The sequence below is a fragment of the Brassica napus genome, chromosome A7, assembly GCF_020379485.1.
Source record: "Brassica napus cultivar Da-Ae chromosome A7, Da-Ae, whole genome shotgun sequence".
Classification (NCBI taxonomy): Eukaryota; Viridiplantae; Streptophyta; class Magnoliopsida; order Brassicales; family Brassicaceae; genus Brassica; species Brassica napus.
Window position 1 is genome coordinate 8,351,881 of NC_063440.1, and position 18,136 is coordinate 8,370,016.

Consider the following 18,136-nt stretch of genomic DNA (forward strand, 5'->3'; position numbering starts at 1 on the left):
ACTGAATGTGTCTTTATAGGTAAACAAAAGACAGAATGTGTTTTTATGTGTAACTCTCTCGAACATGACGACATGCCACCAAATAACTCGTTATTATAGATAGAATCACATTTAAATCAATTCATTAAAATTCTGCACTTTAGGACAACTAACGAAACAAAACTAACCCGATAAAGCAATGTACATTTTATTGGTTTCATATCACAATTAGTTTGATTCATCTTTTTTAGAAGTCATATCATTTTTTTGTGTGAAAATAGTGTAATGATGACACATAAACAAATCACTTTTTCAAATAATGTACATGAGATATAGCTTATATAGAGTTATACCAATATTTTTCTTATCAGATTTGTGAATCCCAAAAATCTATGGTAAGCAAGCGTAGATAAAAAAATAAATAAATAATCTATCGGAAGCGGTTTGATCCTCGGCCAAACCTTGCAAAAACCTCCATGTAAAATATATATTCCATCTATTTTATATTATAAGTAGTTTTAGCAAAAAAATACATTTTATAATATAAATATTTGTAATATTTTTATATTTATTAAATATTGTGTGACCAATTAAATTATGTATTTATAAATTATATACTAAATAATATTTTTAAAATTTCTCGGCTGAATTTTCCATGATTTTAAGAATCCAACGTAATATTAATAATGTATATATCTATATTATTAAAACTGAAATATTTTTGATACTGTTTGGAAACATGAATATTATTATAAATGATAATTGTTTGAAAACATAGATAGCAGTATAAAAAAGAAATATAGATTTTTTTAGTAATTTAACTAATATAATTACATTAATTATCTTTTCATATTTCATTCAGTTTAACAATTTCATTAATTATATTACCTTAACAAAGACCGCTACTGATTGTTTCTGAAGATGTGGACAGTGAAGCTCTTGCAACTCTCATCCTTAACAAGCTACGTGTTGGAATCAAGGTTTGAAACTTAGACACCTGAAACTTCTAATTTAATATTCTTTCTTTATATTGAGACTAATTGTTTACCTTTTCTACAGGTTTGTGCCATTAAGGCCCTTGGCTTTGGAGAGAATAGAAAGGCTAATTTGCAAGACCTTGCCGCCCTTACTGGTGGAGAGGTAAACACCATTTGTTGCATTTTGTGTTTGTGACTTTTACAGTCAGTTTAAAGTTAAGATTATTGACTTGGCTTGAAATAGGTTATCACGGATGAGCTCGGCATGAATCTGGAGAAGGTGGACTTGGGCATGCTAGGGACCTACAAAAGAGTAAGTCTTTGAAATCTCTCTCATGTATAGATGGTATCTCTTAGTATGAGATTAGATTGATCTGTCTATGGCGTTGCCAACATATCCTTTTTGGATTGTAAGTGTAGTTGACAAGTGTCTGGTTATTTGTAGGTTACTGTTTCCAAGGACGACACTGTTATTCTTGATGGAGCCGAAGACAAGACAGCCATTGAGGAAAGATGTGAGCAGGTAATTGTTAGCCTTGTGCCCTGATAATTTTGGTTGGTAGAATTAGTATGCAAGAGTGTATGCAGTGTTTGGAAGCTTACATAATTGCTTTTTCTTGCAACGAAAAGGTAAGGTCAGCAATTGAACTAAGCACTTCAGATTATGACAAGGAGAAACTGCAAGAAAGGTTGGCTAAGCTCTCTGGAGGAGTTGCAGTTTTGAAGGTTAGTTTATTTTCAAAATGTTTCTGCACTAAGCCATAGCTGTATGGTTTGTGTCTTGTTATGAACTCTGGGGGGGTTTTTGGGTATAGATTGGACGAGCAAGTGAAGCTGAAGTTGGTGAGAAGAAAGACAGAGTGACAGATGCTCTGAATGCCACTAAAGCAGCTGTTGAAGAGGGTATTTTGCCAGGTATGTCGCCTCTTTCAGAGAAGAACACTTTCCACATAAAGCTCAAAAATATGCCAGATGTTTCTTACAGATCAAAACACTTGCAGGAGGAGGTGTGGCTCTTCTATACGCAGCGAGGGAGTTGGAGAAACTTTCAACAGCCAACTTCGACCAGAAGATTGGTGTGCATATCATTCAGAACGCTTTGAAGGTTAATATAATTATAAAGCGAATAACATCTTTGATCTGATTATTCTTGATAACCAGTTTAACGGATATTTGTTTTACCAGACCCCTGTGCACACAATTGCTTCAAACGCTGGAGTAGAAGGTGCTGTTATTGTTGGCAAACTCATGGAGCAAGATAACACAGACCTTGTATCACTTCACTTTCAATCTATTTGATTTTTCTTAGTCGCTAGCTAATTCTGGAGAAAAATATAGGTGAATATGTGGATATGGTGAAAGCTGGTATCATAGATCCTCTGAAAGTGATCAGGACCGCTTTGGTTGACGGTGTGAGGTAATCAAGAGTCATACTTGTTTGTTTTGTTGTTTACAGTGTGTCGTCTCTGTTGACAACAACTGAAGTAGTAGTGGTAGAGCTTCCCAAAGACGAAAGCGAGGCAGCAGGAGCTGGAGCAGGCATGGGTGGTATGGGAGGCATGGATTATTAATTACATCACTAAACTCTCTTATATTTTTTTTTGCGCAATCATCACGTTAACATGAGAGAGGATTATTGTATCAGTCTTTGATTATTGTACGAGTCTTTTGCCTTTGTTGCTCAATCTATACTATACTAAAAGGGACTGATAAAGCCCTTTAAGCTGTCCACATTGGATTTAAAAATTAACAAATCAGAGAAGTTTAATTTGCCACGTCATTGCTGGTTTGTCGACTGAAGATAAGAAACTGGGCTTTTGGTATTATTTGGTTACATGTCCTTCTTCTTAGTCCAATAATGAGCCATCTTTAAAACCTAATAGTTCTCTAGTCGTCGTCGTCTTCCATCTCTTCTTATCTCAGCACCTTCATCTTTACAGCTTCTCCTTCTCCGCTTGAACGTATACGTTAATGAACATTTAGCTCAATCATTAATTGCAGATATCCTAAGGACATGAATCGATTTCCATTCCACCAGCTCCACATTATATAAGTCCCTCATCTCTTTGTTCCTTCCTCTCATCACCACAGTAACAGAAATCAATTTATCAAATCCACAAAAGGGAACAGAGACAGCGAAATTTACCGGCAACCCCCATGTGTCTCTCTACAGTGACGAGTACCCTGATTTTATAATAACTATACAAGTAAGGATATTACCGCTCTTAACTACAACTAAGCTATGTTGAAGGCAAGGTGGTACTTAACAAGCATGAGGAAGAAAAAGCCACATATTACCGCTCTTAACTACAACTATGCTATGTTGAGTCAACTTGATTTCGCTGTTGATAGAGATTTAACTTTCATAAAATAGAGTCTTCCATGATGTTTTCCTCGGTCTGTGTGAGGCCAAACTGGTTCCGTCATCACTGCCTTTTTGAATCACTAGGCATTTAATAGTGTAACATATGGGTAATTCACAAAATAATCTCATTTCTTGAGATGGCAGGAACGTCCTGAACATGGATCCGTTCAAGTGATACTCTATATAAATTAAGATACTTATGCATAAAATTATGAAACATATATACTCTTAGAGAAGATGATCGAATTAATAATTACTGGCAATGAACTAAAATAATTGTGAATATAAAGAAACTGTTTTTCTTCAAAAAAAAAATTAGAGAATCTGTTTTACAATTATTACTTATTAATAATAGTATTTTAAAGTTTGTAAAAACTTCAAATTTAGTATTAAAAAATATTGACGTCAATTGTTGACGATGTTTTGGTGACATTTTTAGTATTGTTCTCAAATGAGCAGCAGTCATCAAACATCATTGCGAGTGTCATCATCTCTTATAGATTCTAAATATCATAAAGAATGTCTAATACTTCAATTTAGAACTCAATTGTAAATACAAAGTGAAAGCACACTGATTTCAAACAAAAATATAAATTTGTGAATACCTACTATGTTAGAATAGTGATGTGGTGTGTTCTCAGATTTGGCACATGTAATACATGGTTCATTTCTGTCACAACCAAATGAACTTTACTTATGATTAATAATTTGTTTCATGATAACCCAATATATAAGATAAATATATTTGGATCATAACTTAGAGTTAACTATTCTTTATTTATTTCACATTTATTCATCTTTCCATATGTATTTGTAGATAGTTAAAATGAGAAATTGTCAGTTCTACTAATTTTTAATTTATAAATGGTTTATTTCAAGGGGTCAAAATCCCTAGTAACAATAACAATTGGAAAATGTAATGATACCTTTAGCATGAAAGTTTTTTGAGGCATCAATTGTTTGCATTGATTTATTGAATGGACTCTTGGTTTCTAAATTTGTTGATGATATCAGCTCCACACTCAAAGCTCAATTAACTTTGTTAAACGAAAGATATAGAACACAAATCAAGGACTACACAAGCCGTAGTTTCCATGCATGTCAACATTTCACAAAGTGTTATCATAATTGGAAGACAAATGCAATTCCACAATTAAAAAAGTCGTGATAATACGAAAATTTAACCACCCCCCCTCCCCCAAATATGTACTGATGAAAATGCCAACGTAAGAGTTATGGAGCAATAATAACCTTCAAGCCTTTTGCTGTTGTTGCTGCACCACTCGCTGTGTTGGTGTACCTTTCTCTCACCAGGTGGTCGTGAACATGACTCCAAGTCCTTCCTCTCGGCAAGCTCTCTGGCCACATAAACCTCTCCGACGACGTATTTTTCAGACTCTGGTAGAACTCATGCGGCGTCTCGCAAATCACATCCTGAATACAAAACGTTTTTGTAAAACAATACTTATCCATAGATTTTATTCATAAGAAAACAGTGAACACAGAATCTTGTTCATAGATTTTACCTCTGCCATAGCTTTGATCTTGAGAGTTACATCGTTGGTAAGAAGAACGAGTTTTTCAGAGATGTTACGGTTTCGATAAAGAAGTGCACATTCGAGAACTTGATCTTCTGATGTAGATCCATTTGAGTGAGGAGTGGCTTTGGTTTCGTCTGATAGGCTTTGGAGCTGAATCCACCATTTGGTATCAACTATACACTCTTGGATCCAGTCCAGAGCTGAGGAAGCAATCTCTGCTCTTCGTCTAAAGAGAAGACTCCAAGTGCGCTTAGTCTCATTTAAATCCCTTAACACTGTCCGAGGTACGACCAGATGTGTCCCTTTAAGACCCTGCAGCAAGTGCAGTGGCTGCCTAGACTCCTTGTCGAGGAGGGAAGAAGTGTCCAACACAATGGTCCATTTCATCTTGTAAAACACAGTGACACTTACGGTTATTATAAGATCAAGGAAAATCAAATTAATTCACTTGACTTACAGAAGAAGAACAAATGTCCCTAGATATGTTGTTTCTTGCTGAAGCATCGAGGTATGACGGGGATATCTTCTTTGGTGTCAGCGGCTCATTCTTCACCTTTGATAAAGTGTGAAAATATTCTTCCGGCAATGAAAGGTCCCTTGTATCCTCATCATCACTACTAGAGACTGATGATCCATCCAGATGTCCATCCGTTTGTGACTGCAGTGAAGGCATTCAGAAGGCTAAGCAAATAAGTAGAGTGCAGGCTAAGCAAAAATATAAGAGAAGTTGAAAAACCTTTTGATTGTGTGCTTCAATCATTCTATCCAAAAGTAGATTGTCCTTGGCGTATGCAAGGCTAACGGGAATCCAGTTCAGTCTATATTGCCTTGTTGAACAACCGATTCTAATGACATCGCCTTCCTTCACCTCAACATACGTATCTGGCTCAACTTTATGATCCCTAACCCATGTCCCATGCCCTAAACCAATTAAAACACACATACATAAAAAGAAGGAAGAGAAATTCCAGAAGAAACAATCAAAAACTGCTTTCGTACGAGAGGATAGATCGGTGACGAATAGTTTCTGATCAGAGGGAAGAGATCGGATCTGCAAGTGGTAACTGCTAATGCTACGGTGCGTCAGCGGAATGTCGCAGCATGGATGTCGACCGACCTGCAGAATCTGTTCTTCCTCGCTGTGACTGTTGGTGACGAAGAGGACCATGAGAATCGCTCCCTTTTTCAGCACGGTGAACACAGGGATCGTCTTCTCCATCGGTTTCTCTTCCTTGACGTCCATGGAGCGAAAAGAGTCTCTTGAGTTTTTATTTTATGATCAGCTCAGAAGTGCATATAGGTCTCGTTTAGAAGTGGTTATTGGGCCTCGTCTAGACTTGATTTAAGCAAATTTGTTTTTGTATTATTTTCATTTTATAGTTTTATGATTGTTTTTTTGCATATCATGTTGTTTGAGATTTATTTTATAATTAAAACTCATTTTTTACACATAAGTTTAAGTTAATATTTGTATTTTATAATCATGGTACATAGATAAAATGTTATAAACTTTGTACTTAGGATTAGATAAAATACTATATCTAAACGTTTAAACTGAACACAACCCGAAATAAGAAACTGAATGAAAAGTAAAAAGAAATGAAAGTCATATACATCAATCGAGTCAATGACAGCATTATACATGTTCTTATGTAATAATTCACTAAATAACTCTTTAAAATTTTAATTTATTAGGATTTTTTTTAAAGGATATTTTATAAATCTCGTTTTAGTTACAATTTAAAAATAATACTAAATACTCTTTTACAATTTTGTTTAAAAAGTTTAGAAAAATAAAATTACTATCATATAACCTATTACAATTGTCTTCTCTGTAGAATTTCAGAAAAAATAAATTGCTATCAAATAATTATTTTTAGTTACTAATGAAGAAAATTTACATTTTGGATCAATACTAATTTTACACTTTTTTTGATAATTAAATAATTTGTGTATCATGTTCATCATCAAATACTCTCTTAAAAATATTATCAAACAATTTTTTTACAATTCTCTTTTGGTTAAGACTTAAAATATGATACAACTATTTTTTGTTTAGAATTTTTTTATATAAATATGAAAAACAACTATCAAATATTCTTGTACAGTTTTTTAGCATTTTAAAAAATGAAATTAATATTACATAATCTTTTACAATTATATTTTTTCTAGGATTTAGAAAAATAAAATTTCTATCAAATAATTATTTCCAGTAAATATTAACTATTTTTAAAAGTTGCCATTTTTAAAATTCATTTTTCCAATATTACTAATATTTTTTTACAAAATTTCTTGTTAAATAAATATTCTTTTACTATCATGTTTGTCATTAATTTTTATAAGTAGAAATTACTATTAAATAAAATTTTACAATTCTCTCTGGTTAGGATTTTTTTTTTAAAAACTCTTTTATTTAGGATTTTAGGAAAATAAAAATTTATTTTCACATAATAAAAGTTTTTATTGTTACATTCACAATCTATTTTTTTAATTGACACATGCCACAATCATATCAGGTGAAATATTTGAAGTTTATTTTGGTTTACTTTTTTAACAAAAAAATTATTAAAAAGTAAAGTTAGTTAATTATAAGAAAAATAAGATTATTTTTATATATTTATATTATTTAGACTTTTAAAAAGGAAATTAATTATTTTATAATTAATTTTTCTTTTAGATTTTTGTACAACTATTCTATTTTTAATAGAAAAAATTATGTTTATTATTTATATATCTTGTCGTATACATACAAACACATATTCACACATACTCATGTACAATAACAACATCAAAATATAAAATTATGTTAGCATCATAAGATGTAATAAGGATAATAAAAAGTTGAATTGTATCAAGAAATTAAAAGAGAATACTGAGGTAATACTTTTCATGTAAATACTATTATGTTTTGTAAAAATAATATGTGGAAGTTTAAACATAAATATAGATGTGAAATATTTGTAGCTATTTTTGGTAATACGTTTTGAACATACAAAATTATCTATTAAAAATGAAAGTTAGTTACTTATAAGACAATAATAAGAGTACTTTTAAAATTTTCTTTTAATTGGGATTTGAAAAGAGTAATACTATTTATTTAAAAGTTAGTTTTTATTCATTTTTTTAACTAAATAATTTTGTGTACTTGTAGGATTTTACAATTCGTTTTTGTTTAACATTTTTTCTTAAAAATTAATATTTATCTTTTATAATTCCCTATCTTTAGTATCTCTTAAAACAAACATTATAATAAATAATAATAATAAGACTATTTAATAATATTTATAATTAGATTTTAAGAAAAAAAATCGCTTTTTTATTTTAGTATATATATTTTTGATTATGAGAAAGTTTAACAAATATAACTAACTAACATATAACTAACATTGTCACAATCATGTAAATTAGCAACTTTGAAGAACCAAGCTTTTTATAAAACATATTAACAATAATAATAATAAGACTGTTAAACAATATTTATAATATTTTTTAATCAAAATCATTTTATTATTTTAGTATATATATTTTGATTATGAGATAGTTTAACACATATCACATTTTTAAATATATATAACTGACATGTGTCACAATCATGTTAATTATCAATTTTGAAAAACCAAACTCAATATAATATATTATAATTATATTTTAATTAAAATTTTAGAAAAGGAAAATTATATTAAATAAATTGTTTTCAAATATTGTTTTAGGATTTTTGAAAAAATAAATTTTCTAAAATAATTACTACTAAATATTTTTAAAAAAAAAAATTTTACTATTAAATAATTTTTAAATTAGTTTTTATTAATATCTTAATATATATATTTTTAATTATGAGATAATTAACACATTTCACATTCTTAAAATATATAATTGCCATGTGTCGCGATCATGTTAATTAAAATTTTTGAAGAACCAAACTTTTAGAAAAGAAAAATTCTATTAACTAAATGGTTTTGAATGTTTTTTTTAGGATTTTGTGAAAAGAAAATTTCTAAAATAATTCCTACTTAATATATAAAAACAATTTTACTATTAAATAATTTTTAAAAGTAGTTTTATCAAAATTCGTTTTTATTCCTTATTATATATATGTTTAATCATTATATATTTAAACACATGTCACAATATTATAAGGAAAATTATTATCAAATAGTTTTTTGCAATTATCTTTTGATTAGGATTTTAAAAAAGGGAAATTACTATTAAATAAAATTTTATTTACTTTTTAATAAAAAATTTTTTTTTTAATATCTTAGTATATATAATTTTAATTATAAAATAGATTAACACATGTCACAATCATAAAATATATAATTGTCATGTGCCGCGCTCATGTTAATTAGCAACTTTGAAGAACCAAGCTTATTAAATAATTTTTAAATGTAGTTTTTATCAAAATTCGTTTTTATTACTTATTATATATATGTTTAATCATTATATATTTAAACACATGTCACAATATTATAAAAAAAATTATTATCAAATAGTTTTTTGCAATTATTTTTTGATTAGGATTTTAAAAAAGGAAAATTACTATTAAATAATATTTTATTTACTTTTTAATAAAATTCCTTTTTGTTAATATCTTAGTATATATATATATATTTAATCATAAAATAGATTAACACATGTCACAATCATAAAATATATAATTGCCATGTGTCGCGCTCATGTTAATTAGCAACTTTTAAGAACCAAGTGTTATATAATAAGATTAGGTGTTTTGTCCGCGACACGGACTTAAACATTTTCATAAATTTTTGAAAAGTTATTTGTACACTATCTTCATTATACTATAATAAAACATAAATAACTGAATATTATATTTTTAGTTATATAATTAAAAAAATTTGTTTGATTAATATTTAAATGTATAATTTATGTTTTTAACTTTTTACTAAAATACTTTTTTCAGATAACAATACAATATATATACAAATTATCCTTTTTAATTATATTTTTAAATTTTGGGTAATTCAATATTATATTTTTAATTATATAATTAAGAATTTTATTTGATTAATATTTAGTTATATAATTTATGCTTTTAACTTTTTACTAAAAGAATTTTTCAGATAACAATACAATATATACATAAATTACCTTTGTTTAAACTATATTTTCAGATTTTGGATATTTCTTACTATTTTAATTTAATCAATTATCTAATCAAATCAATTAAAATTTCGTTTTATTTTTTAATTTATTTATACATTTTATTCATTAAGAGTATAAACAATATTAACCACTCTAACTTTTGACATGAGAGTTCAATTCTAAAAATTTACTTTTAAATAACTCAATGTTATATTTTTAATTATATAATTAAAAGAATTATTTGATTATTATTTAATTATATAATTTATGTTTTTAACTTTTTACTAAAATACTTTTTCAGATAATAATACAATATGTAAAAAATTTATCTTTTTGATAATATTTTTACATTTTGGATAATTCAATATTCTATTTTTAATTATCTAGTTAATAAATTTATTTGATTAATATTTAGTTATATAATTTATGTTTTTAACTTTTTACTAAAAGATTTTTTCAGATAACAATACAATATATACAAAACTGATAAAACAACCCTTAATCGATAAACAAGCCTCTTACGTGGACGATATCTCTGAGTTGGCTGAAGAATCCTTCATAGACATATGCTCACATCTACCGAAGAGGAAACATTTAGCATCAAAATAAGAGCTGATGAATACGCGTGATGTATGGACATAAGTGTAGAAGTAGCAATGTCGATGACGTGGAGGATGACGATTTGGAAATCAATGTAGATTGATATTTAAAGGCCGCAGTCGATCGAAAACCATCCCCTCTAGAAAATCGAGATCCCGAAAAAGCACCAAAATTGAGTTAAAGCAATTGCCCACCGGACTCAAGTATGCTTTTGTCTACAACCAACGGAGAACTTGCGTTGTTATTGAATAAACTGCTCAAGTATAGGAAAGCCCTCGGATACTCTCTCGAGGATATTCCTGGTATCTCTCCAGATCTGTGCATGCACCCGAATTCACTTAGAAGACGATTCCAAATCGTCAGTGGAACATCAAAGAAGGCTAAACCCGAACTTGAAAGAAGTTGTTAAGAAGGAAATTATCAAACTTCTAAATGCTGGAATCATCTACCCAATTTCGTATAGCAATTGGGTGAGCCCCGTGCATGTTATACCTAAGAAAGGCAGAATTACAGCTGTTAAGAATGATAAAATTGAACTCATTCCCACGCGAACTGTCACTGGACATCGAATGTATATCAATTATAGGAAGCTAAACTCTGCCACCAGAAAAGATCACTTTTCCTTACCCTTCATTGATCAAATGTTGGAAAGATTGGCAAATCACCAATACTACTGTTTTCCTGACGAATACCCTGGATTTTTTCAAATCCCTATCCATCCTGACAATCAAGAAAATACCATCTTTACATGCCCTTACGGAACATTCGCATACCGCAGAATGCCATTCGGTCTTTGTAATGCCCCTGCCACTTTACAACGATGCATGATGTCAATCTTTACAAATATGATAGAAGATTTCATGGAAGTCTTTATGGACGATTTTTCTGTATATGGATCTGTTGGGGAAAAATACTTAGGTATTGAATTTCTCCAGACCCCAGACAGGACACCGGCCTCCAGATCCCGGTAGAAGGAACTCCGGTTCCCCGCTACGAAGTCTTCCAGGTCTGGTCCCTAGGACCGCCCCCTTCCCCCGGAAAAAGGAAAACTTCCGATAAGGAGAACCTTCCATATTTCTGAATATGGAAGAGTTTAACCTATTTCAACCGACTAAGGCCCGCATTAGAAAGACTATATAAAGGGAACCTGAACCCTAAAGCAAGGGATCAACACTTCGAGACTTGGAGATTAGAACTAGGCGGCTAGAACTAGAGTTCTTACTCAAAATTGTTGTAGTTCCAGCTCTTTGATCAAATAAAACATATCTTTCTACCTTCTTACTTATAAACACTCACAAAATATATACGAATACCAGCCTTGTCCATCGTTCTGTAATACTCACAAAGACCCTACAAAAAAATCCCCTGACAGTTTGGCGCTAGAAGGAGAGGAGTAATCTAAACTACGTGATAATGGTGGTGGATGAGCAGAACAATCTACCGGAGGCTACTAAGAGAGAAGCCGAACACCAGAAACAACTCATTGATCTGCAAAGTCGAGTAACCGAGCTGCATAGAACTCGGGAGGAAGGGAACCCCGAGGTCTCCTCAGAAGTCCAGAGCTTAAAGGAGAAGCTCAACAAACACCCCAAGCAACTGGAGCAGAGCGCCGAAATGCTCAGCCAACTCGAATCGGAGAAAATGAACCTCCGAGATGAGAACCAAGCCCTCAACACGACAAGCAACAAAAAGCGTCGATTTCGGGCTCGAGTTCGCTCTATGCCAACTCTGGAGATACCTAACTCCGGAACGGGTGCAAATCTCCCACCTAAGGCATCGGGAGAAGACGCACTGGTGCGTGAAAAGGCTAAGGAGGCTCAGACCTACGACGTGGAAGAGAGCGAATCTGAGCAGGAATCTGATACCACTCAAATTACCCTAAGAAGTGATTTATACTCTCTCAAATAAGAGGTCGAGTTGTAGTACTTAGGGATCGAATTCACAGGGAGCTAGGGAACCTAGAGTCACTAATGTGATTTGTTGAGCAAGATGTTTTTAAGACTTTAAAAGTAAATTGCAGTTCTTATATTGAACAAGTATTTGTTCAATAGCAAGTTTTGGGGGTTTTGGTGCTTAAAAAGGAAATAGCTAGACTTAGGGTTTTTATTCTGGAAAGTTGGAATTATAATCCTATAGATGCCTAGTGAGTTGCATGCATGATAATGTAAAGCTCAACTATTTGATCAACAAGTCTTTCGGCCTTTGCGAGCATTGACTTGTTGACTATTAACTAGATCTATGATCTCAACTCTCGTTATATTGATCTATAGAAAGTGTCGATCGATATTCCAGTGGGCGTATCGATTGATACCCCTTTTGCGCCGTCGATCGATTATTCAAGTGTGATATCGATCGACGCGCTCTAGTTAAGCTTTATACACATGTTGAATGAATGCTTACTAAGCTTACTAGATCAGCTCTCGCCTTGCTCATAGTAAGAAACAAAGTTCAATTAGAATGTTTTCAGGATGAGAATTAGCTATGGCTTTTATCAATCAATCCTAGGGCAAGTTCTAGGTAGCTAATCTAGACAAAGGCATTAATGAACAATTCTAAAGATGATTATCACAACTCAGCAATCCATAGTTGGGCTAATCCCTCCTAACCTATTTAAACACTAAAATCTAACAAGAAAACTACTCAGACATGGCTAAGCAATTCATGACAACAGTTAAGTATAAAAACTTCATAGAATAAATAAGATAAATATCAATGGAGTTCAAATCAAAAATTATATCTTTGGATCTTCTCTCCTATCTATCAATAAAACAATGAAACACAAAGAAAACACACTTTACCTCTAACATGGCAGCAAAACTTATATAATTAGGGTAAAACTCGTCAGAGGCAATCTTGTAAAATAGTGAAATCTTGGGCTTCAAGTCGGCTGTGACCAAATGGGCTTCCTGCGCGCTTCTCTATCGATCGACACCATGACTTGTGTATCGATCGATTCTATCCCTCCAATATCGACCGATTGTCGATCTCGATGGTCATCTCGGGTGCTTGCTCTAAATTTCTCCAAAATGCTCCAAAATCATCACTTATTTCCAAAACGTTCCTGATCTTATAAATATAATAAATAAGCTCTTTAATAGTATAAATATTAGTAAAAACACCTGTAGACGATGGTTGAAAATGAGTCAAATCCATAGTCTATCAACTTCCCCAGACTTATCCTTTTGCTTGTCCTCAAGCAAAACAAACATGAAGATCACTCTGGAAGAGGTTTTAAAAACAGCAGGGACTCACAAGATTTAAAATTTAGAATCATCACTTCTACAATATTGCAATCCACATCTAAGAAATCCTAATCACAAAAAGTACATCATACCATATCATAGCTTAGCAACCAAATTCATGTAGCCAACAACTTAGCATAATCTTGTCTTTCATTCCCCTCTACCAACCTCATTCTTAGCATAAAATAAAAGTGAAGACTTTACCTTGGGAGTATCGATCACAAGATTCAAAGATTCTCAAACAAGTATCTGGACCTGCAGGTAAACATTAGTTCCTATCCTCTCTCTCTCTACTAATTTTTCTCTTGGTTAAAAGTCTGCTTATATGCAACATCATTAACCAAGATTGAACATGCTTCCATGAATCAAGCCTTAATGGTGGTTGACACCAAGTCATGTTCACTTCTTTTTGACCTATATCCTAGGATTATTTATGAAGCAAGCCTTAATGGTTGTAGCCACCAAGTCATGTTCTAATCCTTTACCTATGAAATTCTTATGAAGCAAGCCTTAATGGTTGTAGCCACCAAGTCTTGTTTGAATTCTTTCCTAATAAATCTCTAACATAATAATATAATAGATCTTGACACGCGTCTCCGCGCGGGTGTAGGATTTAACTTGCGTTCAATGTAAATTTATAAACCATTGATTTTATAAAATGTCCATTTATATTTTTATGTTTTGTAAAATATATTTAGTGTAGAATATACTATATTATAATATAGATTTTTGATAATAATTTTTTATCTGTACGTAATATTATATTTATAATTTTATAACTTGATGCAATTTGATGTAATTGAAATATTCATATATTAACCTATTGGTTTTTTGTTTATTTATTTAAAAGTGATTTAATTTTTTACAATAGGTTTTTATGAATTATTATTAATTTTATGATATTTGGTTTTCTTAAAAATTGTATTGTACAAGATTAATATATACTATATATTACAATTTGTGTTTTTATTTTCAGCCAGATTAAAATTGTATCGGCTCTCCCGAAGGAAGAATGGTGTCATCTTGAGGAAACACCTGGAGGTTCAAGTTAGACAAAGTCGTAGCAAGACTTCCCACGGAATGCGCAACCTCGGCTGATTGCTGCGAAGATCGGGTCGGCATACTTCCACCCCTAGATTTTTTGGTCTGAACCAGGGCGGAAGGTTCAATCTTCACTGTCACTGCTCGACGACAGCCAGTAATCACCAAGTCGTCTCCGGATACTGTCCTACTCGCGAAGTCCTTCTTTGCAGACATCACATTGGCTGCTTCTTGATAGGCCGCAAAAGGATCGTTGCTAGTATTCCCAGACATGTTCCCTGCATAAAGAATCATCAGTAATCCAAACAAAGGAACATTCAAAGTGCACCAATCGAAAGACGCTTACCCCAGAGGCTACTACGGTGTAACGCGCTGTCACTAAGTAAGAAGGGTACTTGATGACGATCAAGGAGAAGATGGCGTGCTCGAACAACGGTGTCCTCTCCCTCCGGAAGAACGGGGTGCGTTCCAGCTGCAAACACAATAAGAGGGTTAGAAGATAAAAAAAAGCAGTATAACCACGCGTATCCCCTAGACCTACCTATGAAGTTCCAATGATAGGAGTATCCATGAAGCATCACGAAAATATATCGTTCCTGTCACTTTTAACTAAAAGCAGAACCTTTACGATCACCCTTTTGAAGCTCCTCCACAATAGGCAATCCGCTACGAGGACGAAGATGAAGCCGACCTTCGTTTCCGTTCAGAGGGGCCAAGTGATAAGAGAATAGAACCTCATTGATCCCGAAGGATAAGTTATCTAGGTCACCCAGGTTCTGAATGGCCACGAGTAATCTCCAGAACTGAGGATTCAGCTTGGAAGGAGAGATCTTGAAAAAATCGCATAAACTCGCTACAAGCGCTGGGATCACTCCTCTAAAGCCGATATCAAAGAAAGTCTCGTAAATGGCGATCTGCCCTGGGATGAACCTAGAAGCTCGTTCCTCTGGTGCTGGTATCCGAAGAATAGTGGAGGAGGAAAGAGAATATTTCCGCCGCCATTCTACCAGGTCATCTTCACTCACAGAAGACGCATGACCTATCGACGAAGGAGACGCATACGCATATGGAAGGGGGGCTGCTAGGTCATACTCTGATCCCATTCCTGGATCAGGAAAGCTGTCGGATCGAGAAACTGGAGAATCTACTCTTCTCTTCGAACCAGTCCTATTGGTCATCAAAGGTGTCGAAGAGGCAGATCGTTTGGACATGGTCAATCGGTTCCTAATCGATAACTGGCGACCACAGTAAAATGAACAACTATGGGCCTAGGAAATCAAGATGGCTAAGCTAGAAAGGCGTAAGGAAGAGAAAAAGTACCTGAGTAGAAGATATGGGAAAGCAAGGAGCGTAGAAATAGGGAAGAGAAGGCAGAGGAATATATACGGGAAGAAGGGAAGCCGTTGAAAGTCTTCCTGAGGAAGTCGTACATCTCAGCAGATCTCGGACCGCGAAATTCGAAATTCAAAATTATTTCCTTTACGCAAAGAGAAGAAAATATGAGTCGAATATCTGATATTAAAGGAAGGAATCTTCCAAAAGCAGGAAAGGTCCCTTGATCTCTTCGTTTCTCCAGCTTGCGCGTGGTTCAAATTTCAGAGCTCCAGCCTCGTCATCACCAGAAGATAAGAGAAACTACTACTAGACTCTGGTCAAACACAAAGGAACCGATCCTCACCTGGGTTCAGAATGAGTTCCGGCTTGAGTGGAACCAGGCTAGCAAGACCAATGAAACGGGGTCCTGCCTAAGGGGAGCCTGCTGAGAATGAGCAACCCCGGTTGACTTGAGTGCACAGGTTATTCCCCGACTTCGATGACGAAATCGAGAAATAAGGAGCAAACTGTTGGAGAAAAATACTCCGGTATCATTTCCTCCAGCCTCCAGGCAGGACCCAGACCCTCGGGTCTCCGATAAGGGAACGCTCTAGGTCCCTGCTAGAAGAAACCCTGAGTTCGGTCCCTGGAACCGAGCTTCCTTCCAAGAAATGGAAAACTTTCGATAAGGAGAACCTTCCATATTTCCGAATATGGAAGAGTTTAATCTAATGGAACCGACTCCTAGACGACTATATAAGAGCTACTAACCCTAAAGCAAGGGATCGACCTCTCCAAGGCTTAGAGACTAGAAATAGACGGCTAGAATTAGGGTTCTTACTCAATACCTTGTAATCTTGCTTGTTCTATCTAATAAAAGTCTCTTCAAGCCTATATTTTCATTATTCTCTCAAATCCCTACGAAATACATACAAACTCACTTAGTTGACCAGCCTATCCATTGTTCCGTGGTACTCTAAAAGAGCCTACACAAAAATCCCCTAACAAAACCTACGTCTGAGAAATTGAGAGTCTTCATGCATTCCATAGTCTATATCAATGCTTCACATTCAGCATGCAAAACTCCTTAATTCTAAATTTTAAGTCTTAAATTAATTAACCCTAAGGACATAAATGTATATTTATCCTTTAAAAAAAAACTATGTTGATGTTTTCCTCTTTGAAATCTATTTTGTGAAAATAAAGCAAAAAGGATTATCTAAAAAAATTTATCTAAAATTAAATTGAGTGTAAAAGTTTATTCTATAAATGCTATATAATCAAAGGGAAATTCTTGGGTTCACCCCCTAGGTGAACCTAGAGGTTCACCAACCAATAGTGGTTGAGTATTTGATATTTGATATCTTTTAAAAAAGGAAATAAAATTGAATTTCCAAATATGATATAAATTTTTAAAATAAAATAATAAAAATACATAAATATAGTTACAAAAAATAAATAAATAAATATTGTTAAAATGTTAGCAAAATACTAAATCCTATACCCTAAATTTTAAACTCCAAACCCTAAATTATAAACCTTAAATCTTGGACAAACCGTAAACCATTGGAAAATTTTAAACCCTAAATCATACATCAAAACTAAATCTTAATAACACTAAACCCTAAACCCTAATCACTAAACCCTAAACCCTTGGATAAAGCCTGAACCCTTGGATAAATCATAAACTCTAAATCAAAAATATTTAAAATTAAACCCTAGAGTTTATGATTTATTCAAGGGTTCAGAGTTTACCCAAGGGTTCATAGTTTACCCAAGGATTTAGGGTTTAGTGATTAGGATTTAGGGTTTAGTGTTATTAAAATTTAGTTTTTAGTGTATGATTTAGGGTTTAAGATTTTCCAACGTTTAGAGTTTATCCAAAGTTTAAGGTTTAATGTTTAGGGTTTAGGATTTAGGGTATAGGGTTTAATATTTTGCTGAAGATTTAACAATATTAATTTATTTATTTTTTGT

At 32.8% G+C, this 18,136-nt stretch overlaps 2 protein-coding genes across 2 annotated transcripts; one reads left to right on the forward strand and one right to left on the reverse strand.

The window, feature by feature from the left end:
* Nucleotides 1-991: 991 nt before the first annotated feature.
* Nucleotides 992-3,235, forward strand: LOC106453303 (chaperonin CPN60, mitochondrial-like). The gene is made up of 8 exons (XM_022689323.2): nt 992-1,119; nt 1,201-1,269; nt 1,402-1,479; nt 1,587-1,682; nt 1,772-1,871; nt 1,958-2,061; nt 2,142-2,228; nt 2,413-3,235. The coding sequence occupies exons 2-8, from the start codon at nt 1,222-1,224 to the stop codon at nt 2,437-2,439; spliced, it is 540 nt and encodes a 179-aa protein (XP_022545044.2). The 5' UTR covers nt 992-1,119; nt 1,201-1,221; the 3' UTR covers nt 2,440-3,235.
* Nucleotides 3,236-4,343: 1,108 nt separating this feature from the next.
* Nucleotides 4,344-6,127, reverse strand: LOC106453304 (FHA domain-containing protein PS1). Its single transcript, XM_013895568.3, has 6 exons — nt 5,862-6,127; nt 5,599-5,783; nt 5,470-5,520; nt 5,320-5,439; nt 4,848-5,249; nt 4,344-4,755 (listed from the first exon to the last, which is right to left on the reverse strand). The coding sequence occupies exons 1-6, from the start codon at nt 6,103-6,105 to the stop codon at nt 4,555-4,557; spliced, it is 1,203 nt and encodes a 400-aa protein (XP_013751022.1). The 5' UTR covers nt 6,106-6,127; the 3' UTR covers nt 4,344-4,554.
* Between the last annotated feature and the right edge of the window lie 12,009 nt (nt 6,128-18,136).

Bases quoted from the DNA above. Each gene is read 5' to 3' on its own strand.
- LOC106453303 (XM_022689323.2), top strand. From the start codon at position 1,222: ATGAATCTGGAGAAGGTGGACTTGGGCATGCTAGGGACCTACAAAAGA. The intron at 1,270-1,401 runs GTAAGTCTTTGA...GGTTATTTGTAG, and splicing joins TGCTAGGGACCTACAAAAGA to GTTACTGTTTCCAAGGACGA. The intron at 2,062-2,141 runs GTTAATATAATT...TTGTTTTACCAG, and splicing joins TCATTCAGAACGCTTTGAAG to ACCCCTGTGCACACAATTGC.
- LOC106453304 (XM_013895568.3), bottom strand. From the start codon at position 6,105: ATGGACGTCAAGGAAGAGAAACCGATGGAGAAGACGATCCCTGTGTTC. The intron at 5,440-5,469 runs GAGGATACAAGG...TCATTGCCGGAA, and splicing joins CAGTCTCTAGTAGTGATGAT to GAATATTTTCACACTTTATC. The intron at 4,756-4,847 runs GTAAAATCTATG...TTTTGTATTCAG, and splicing joins AGATCAAAGCTATGGCAGAG to GATGTGATTTGCGAGACGCC.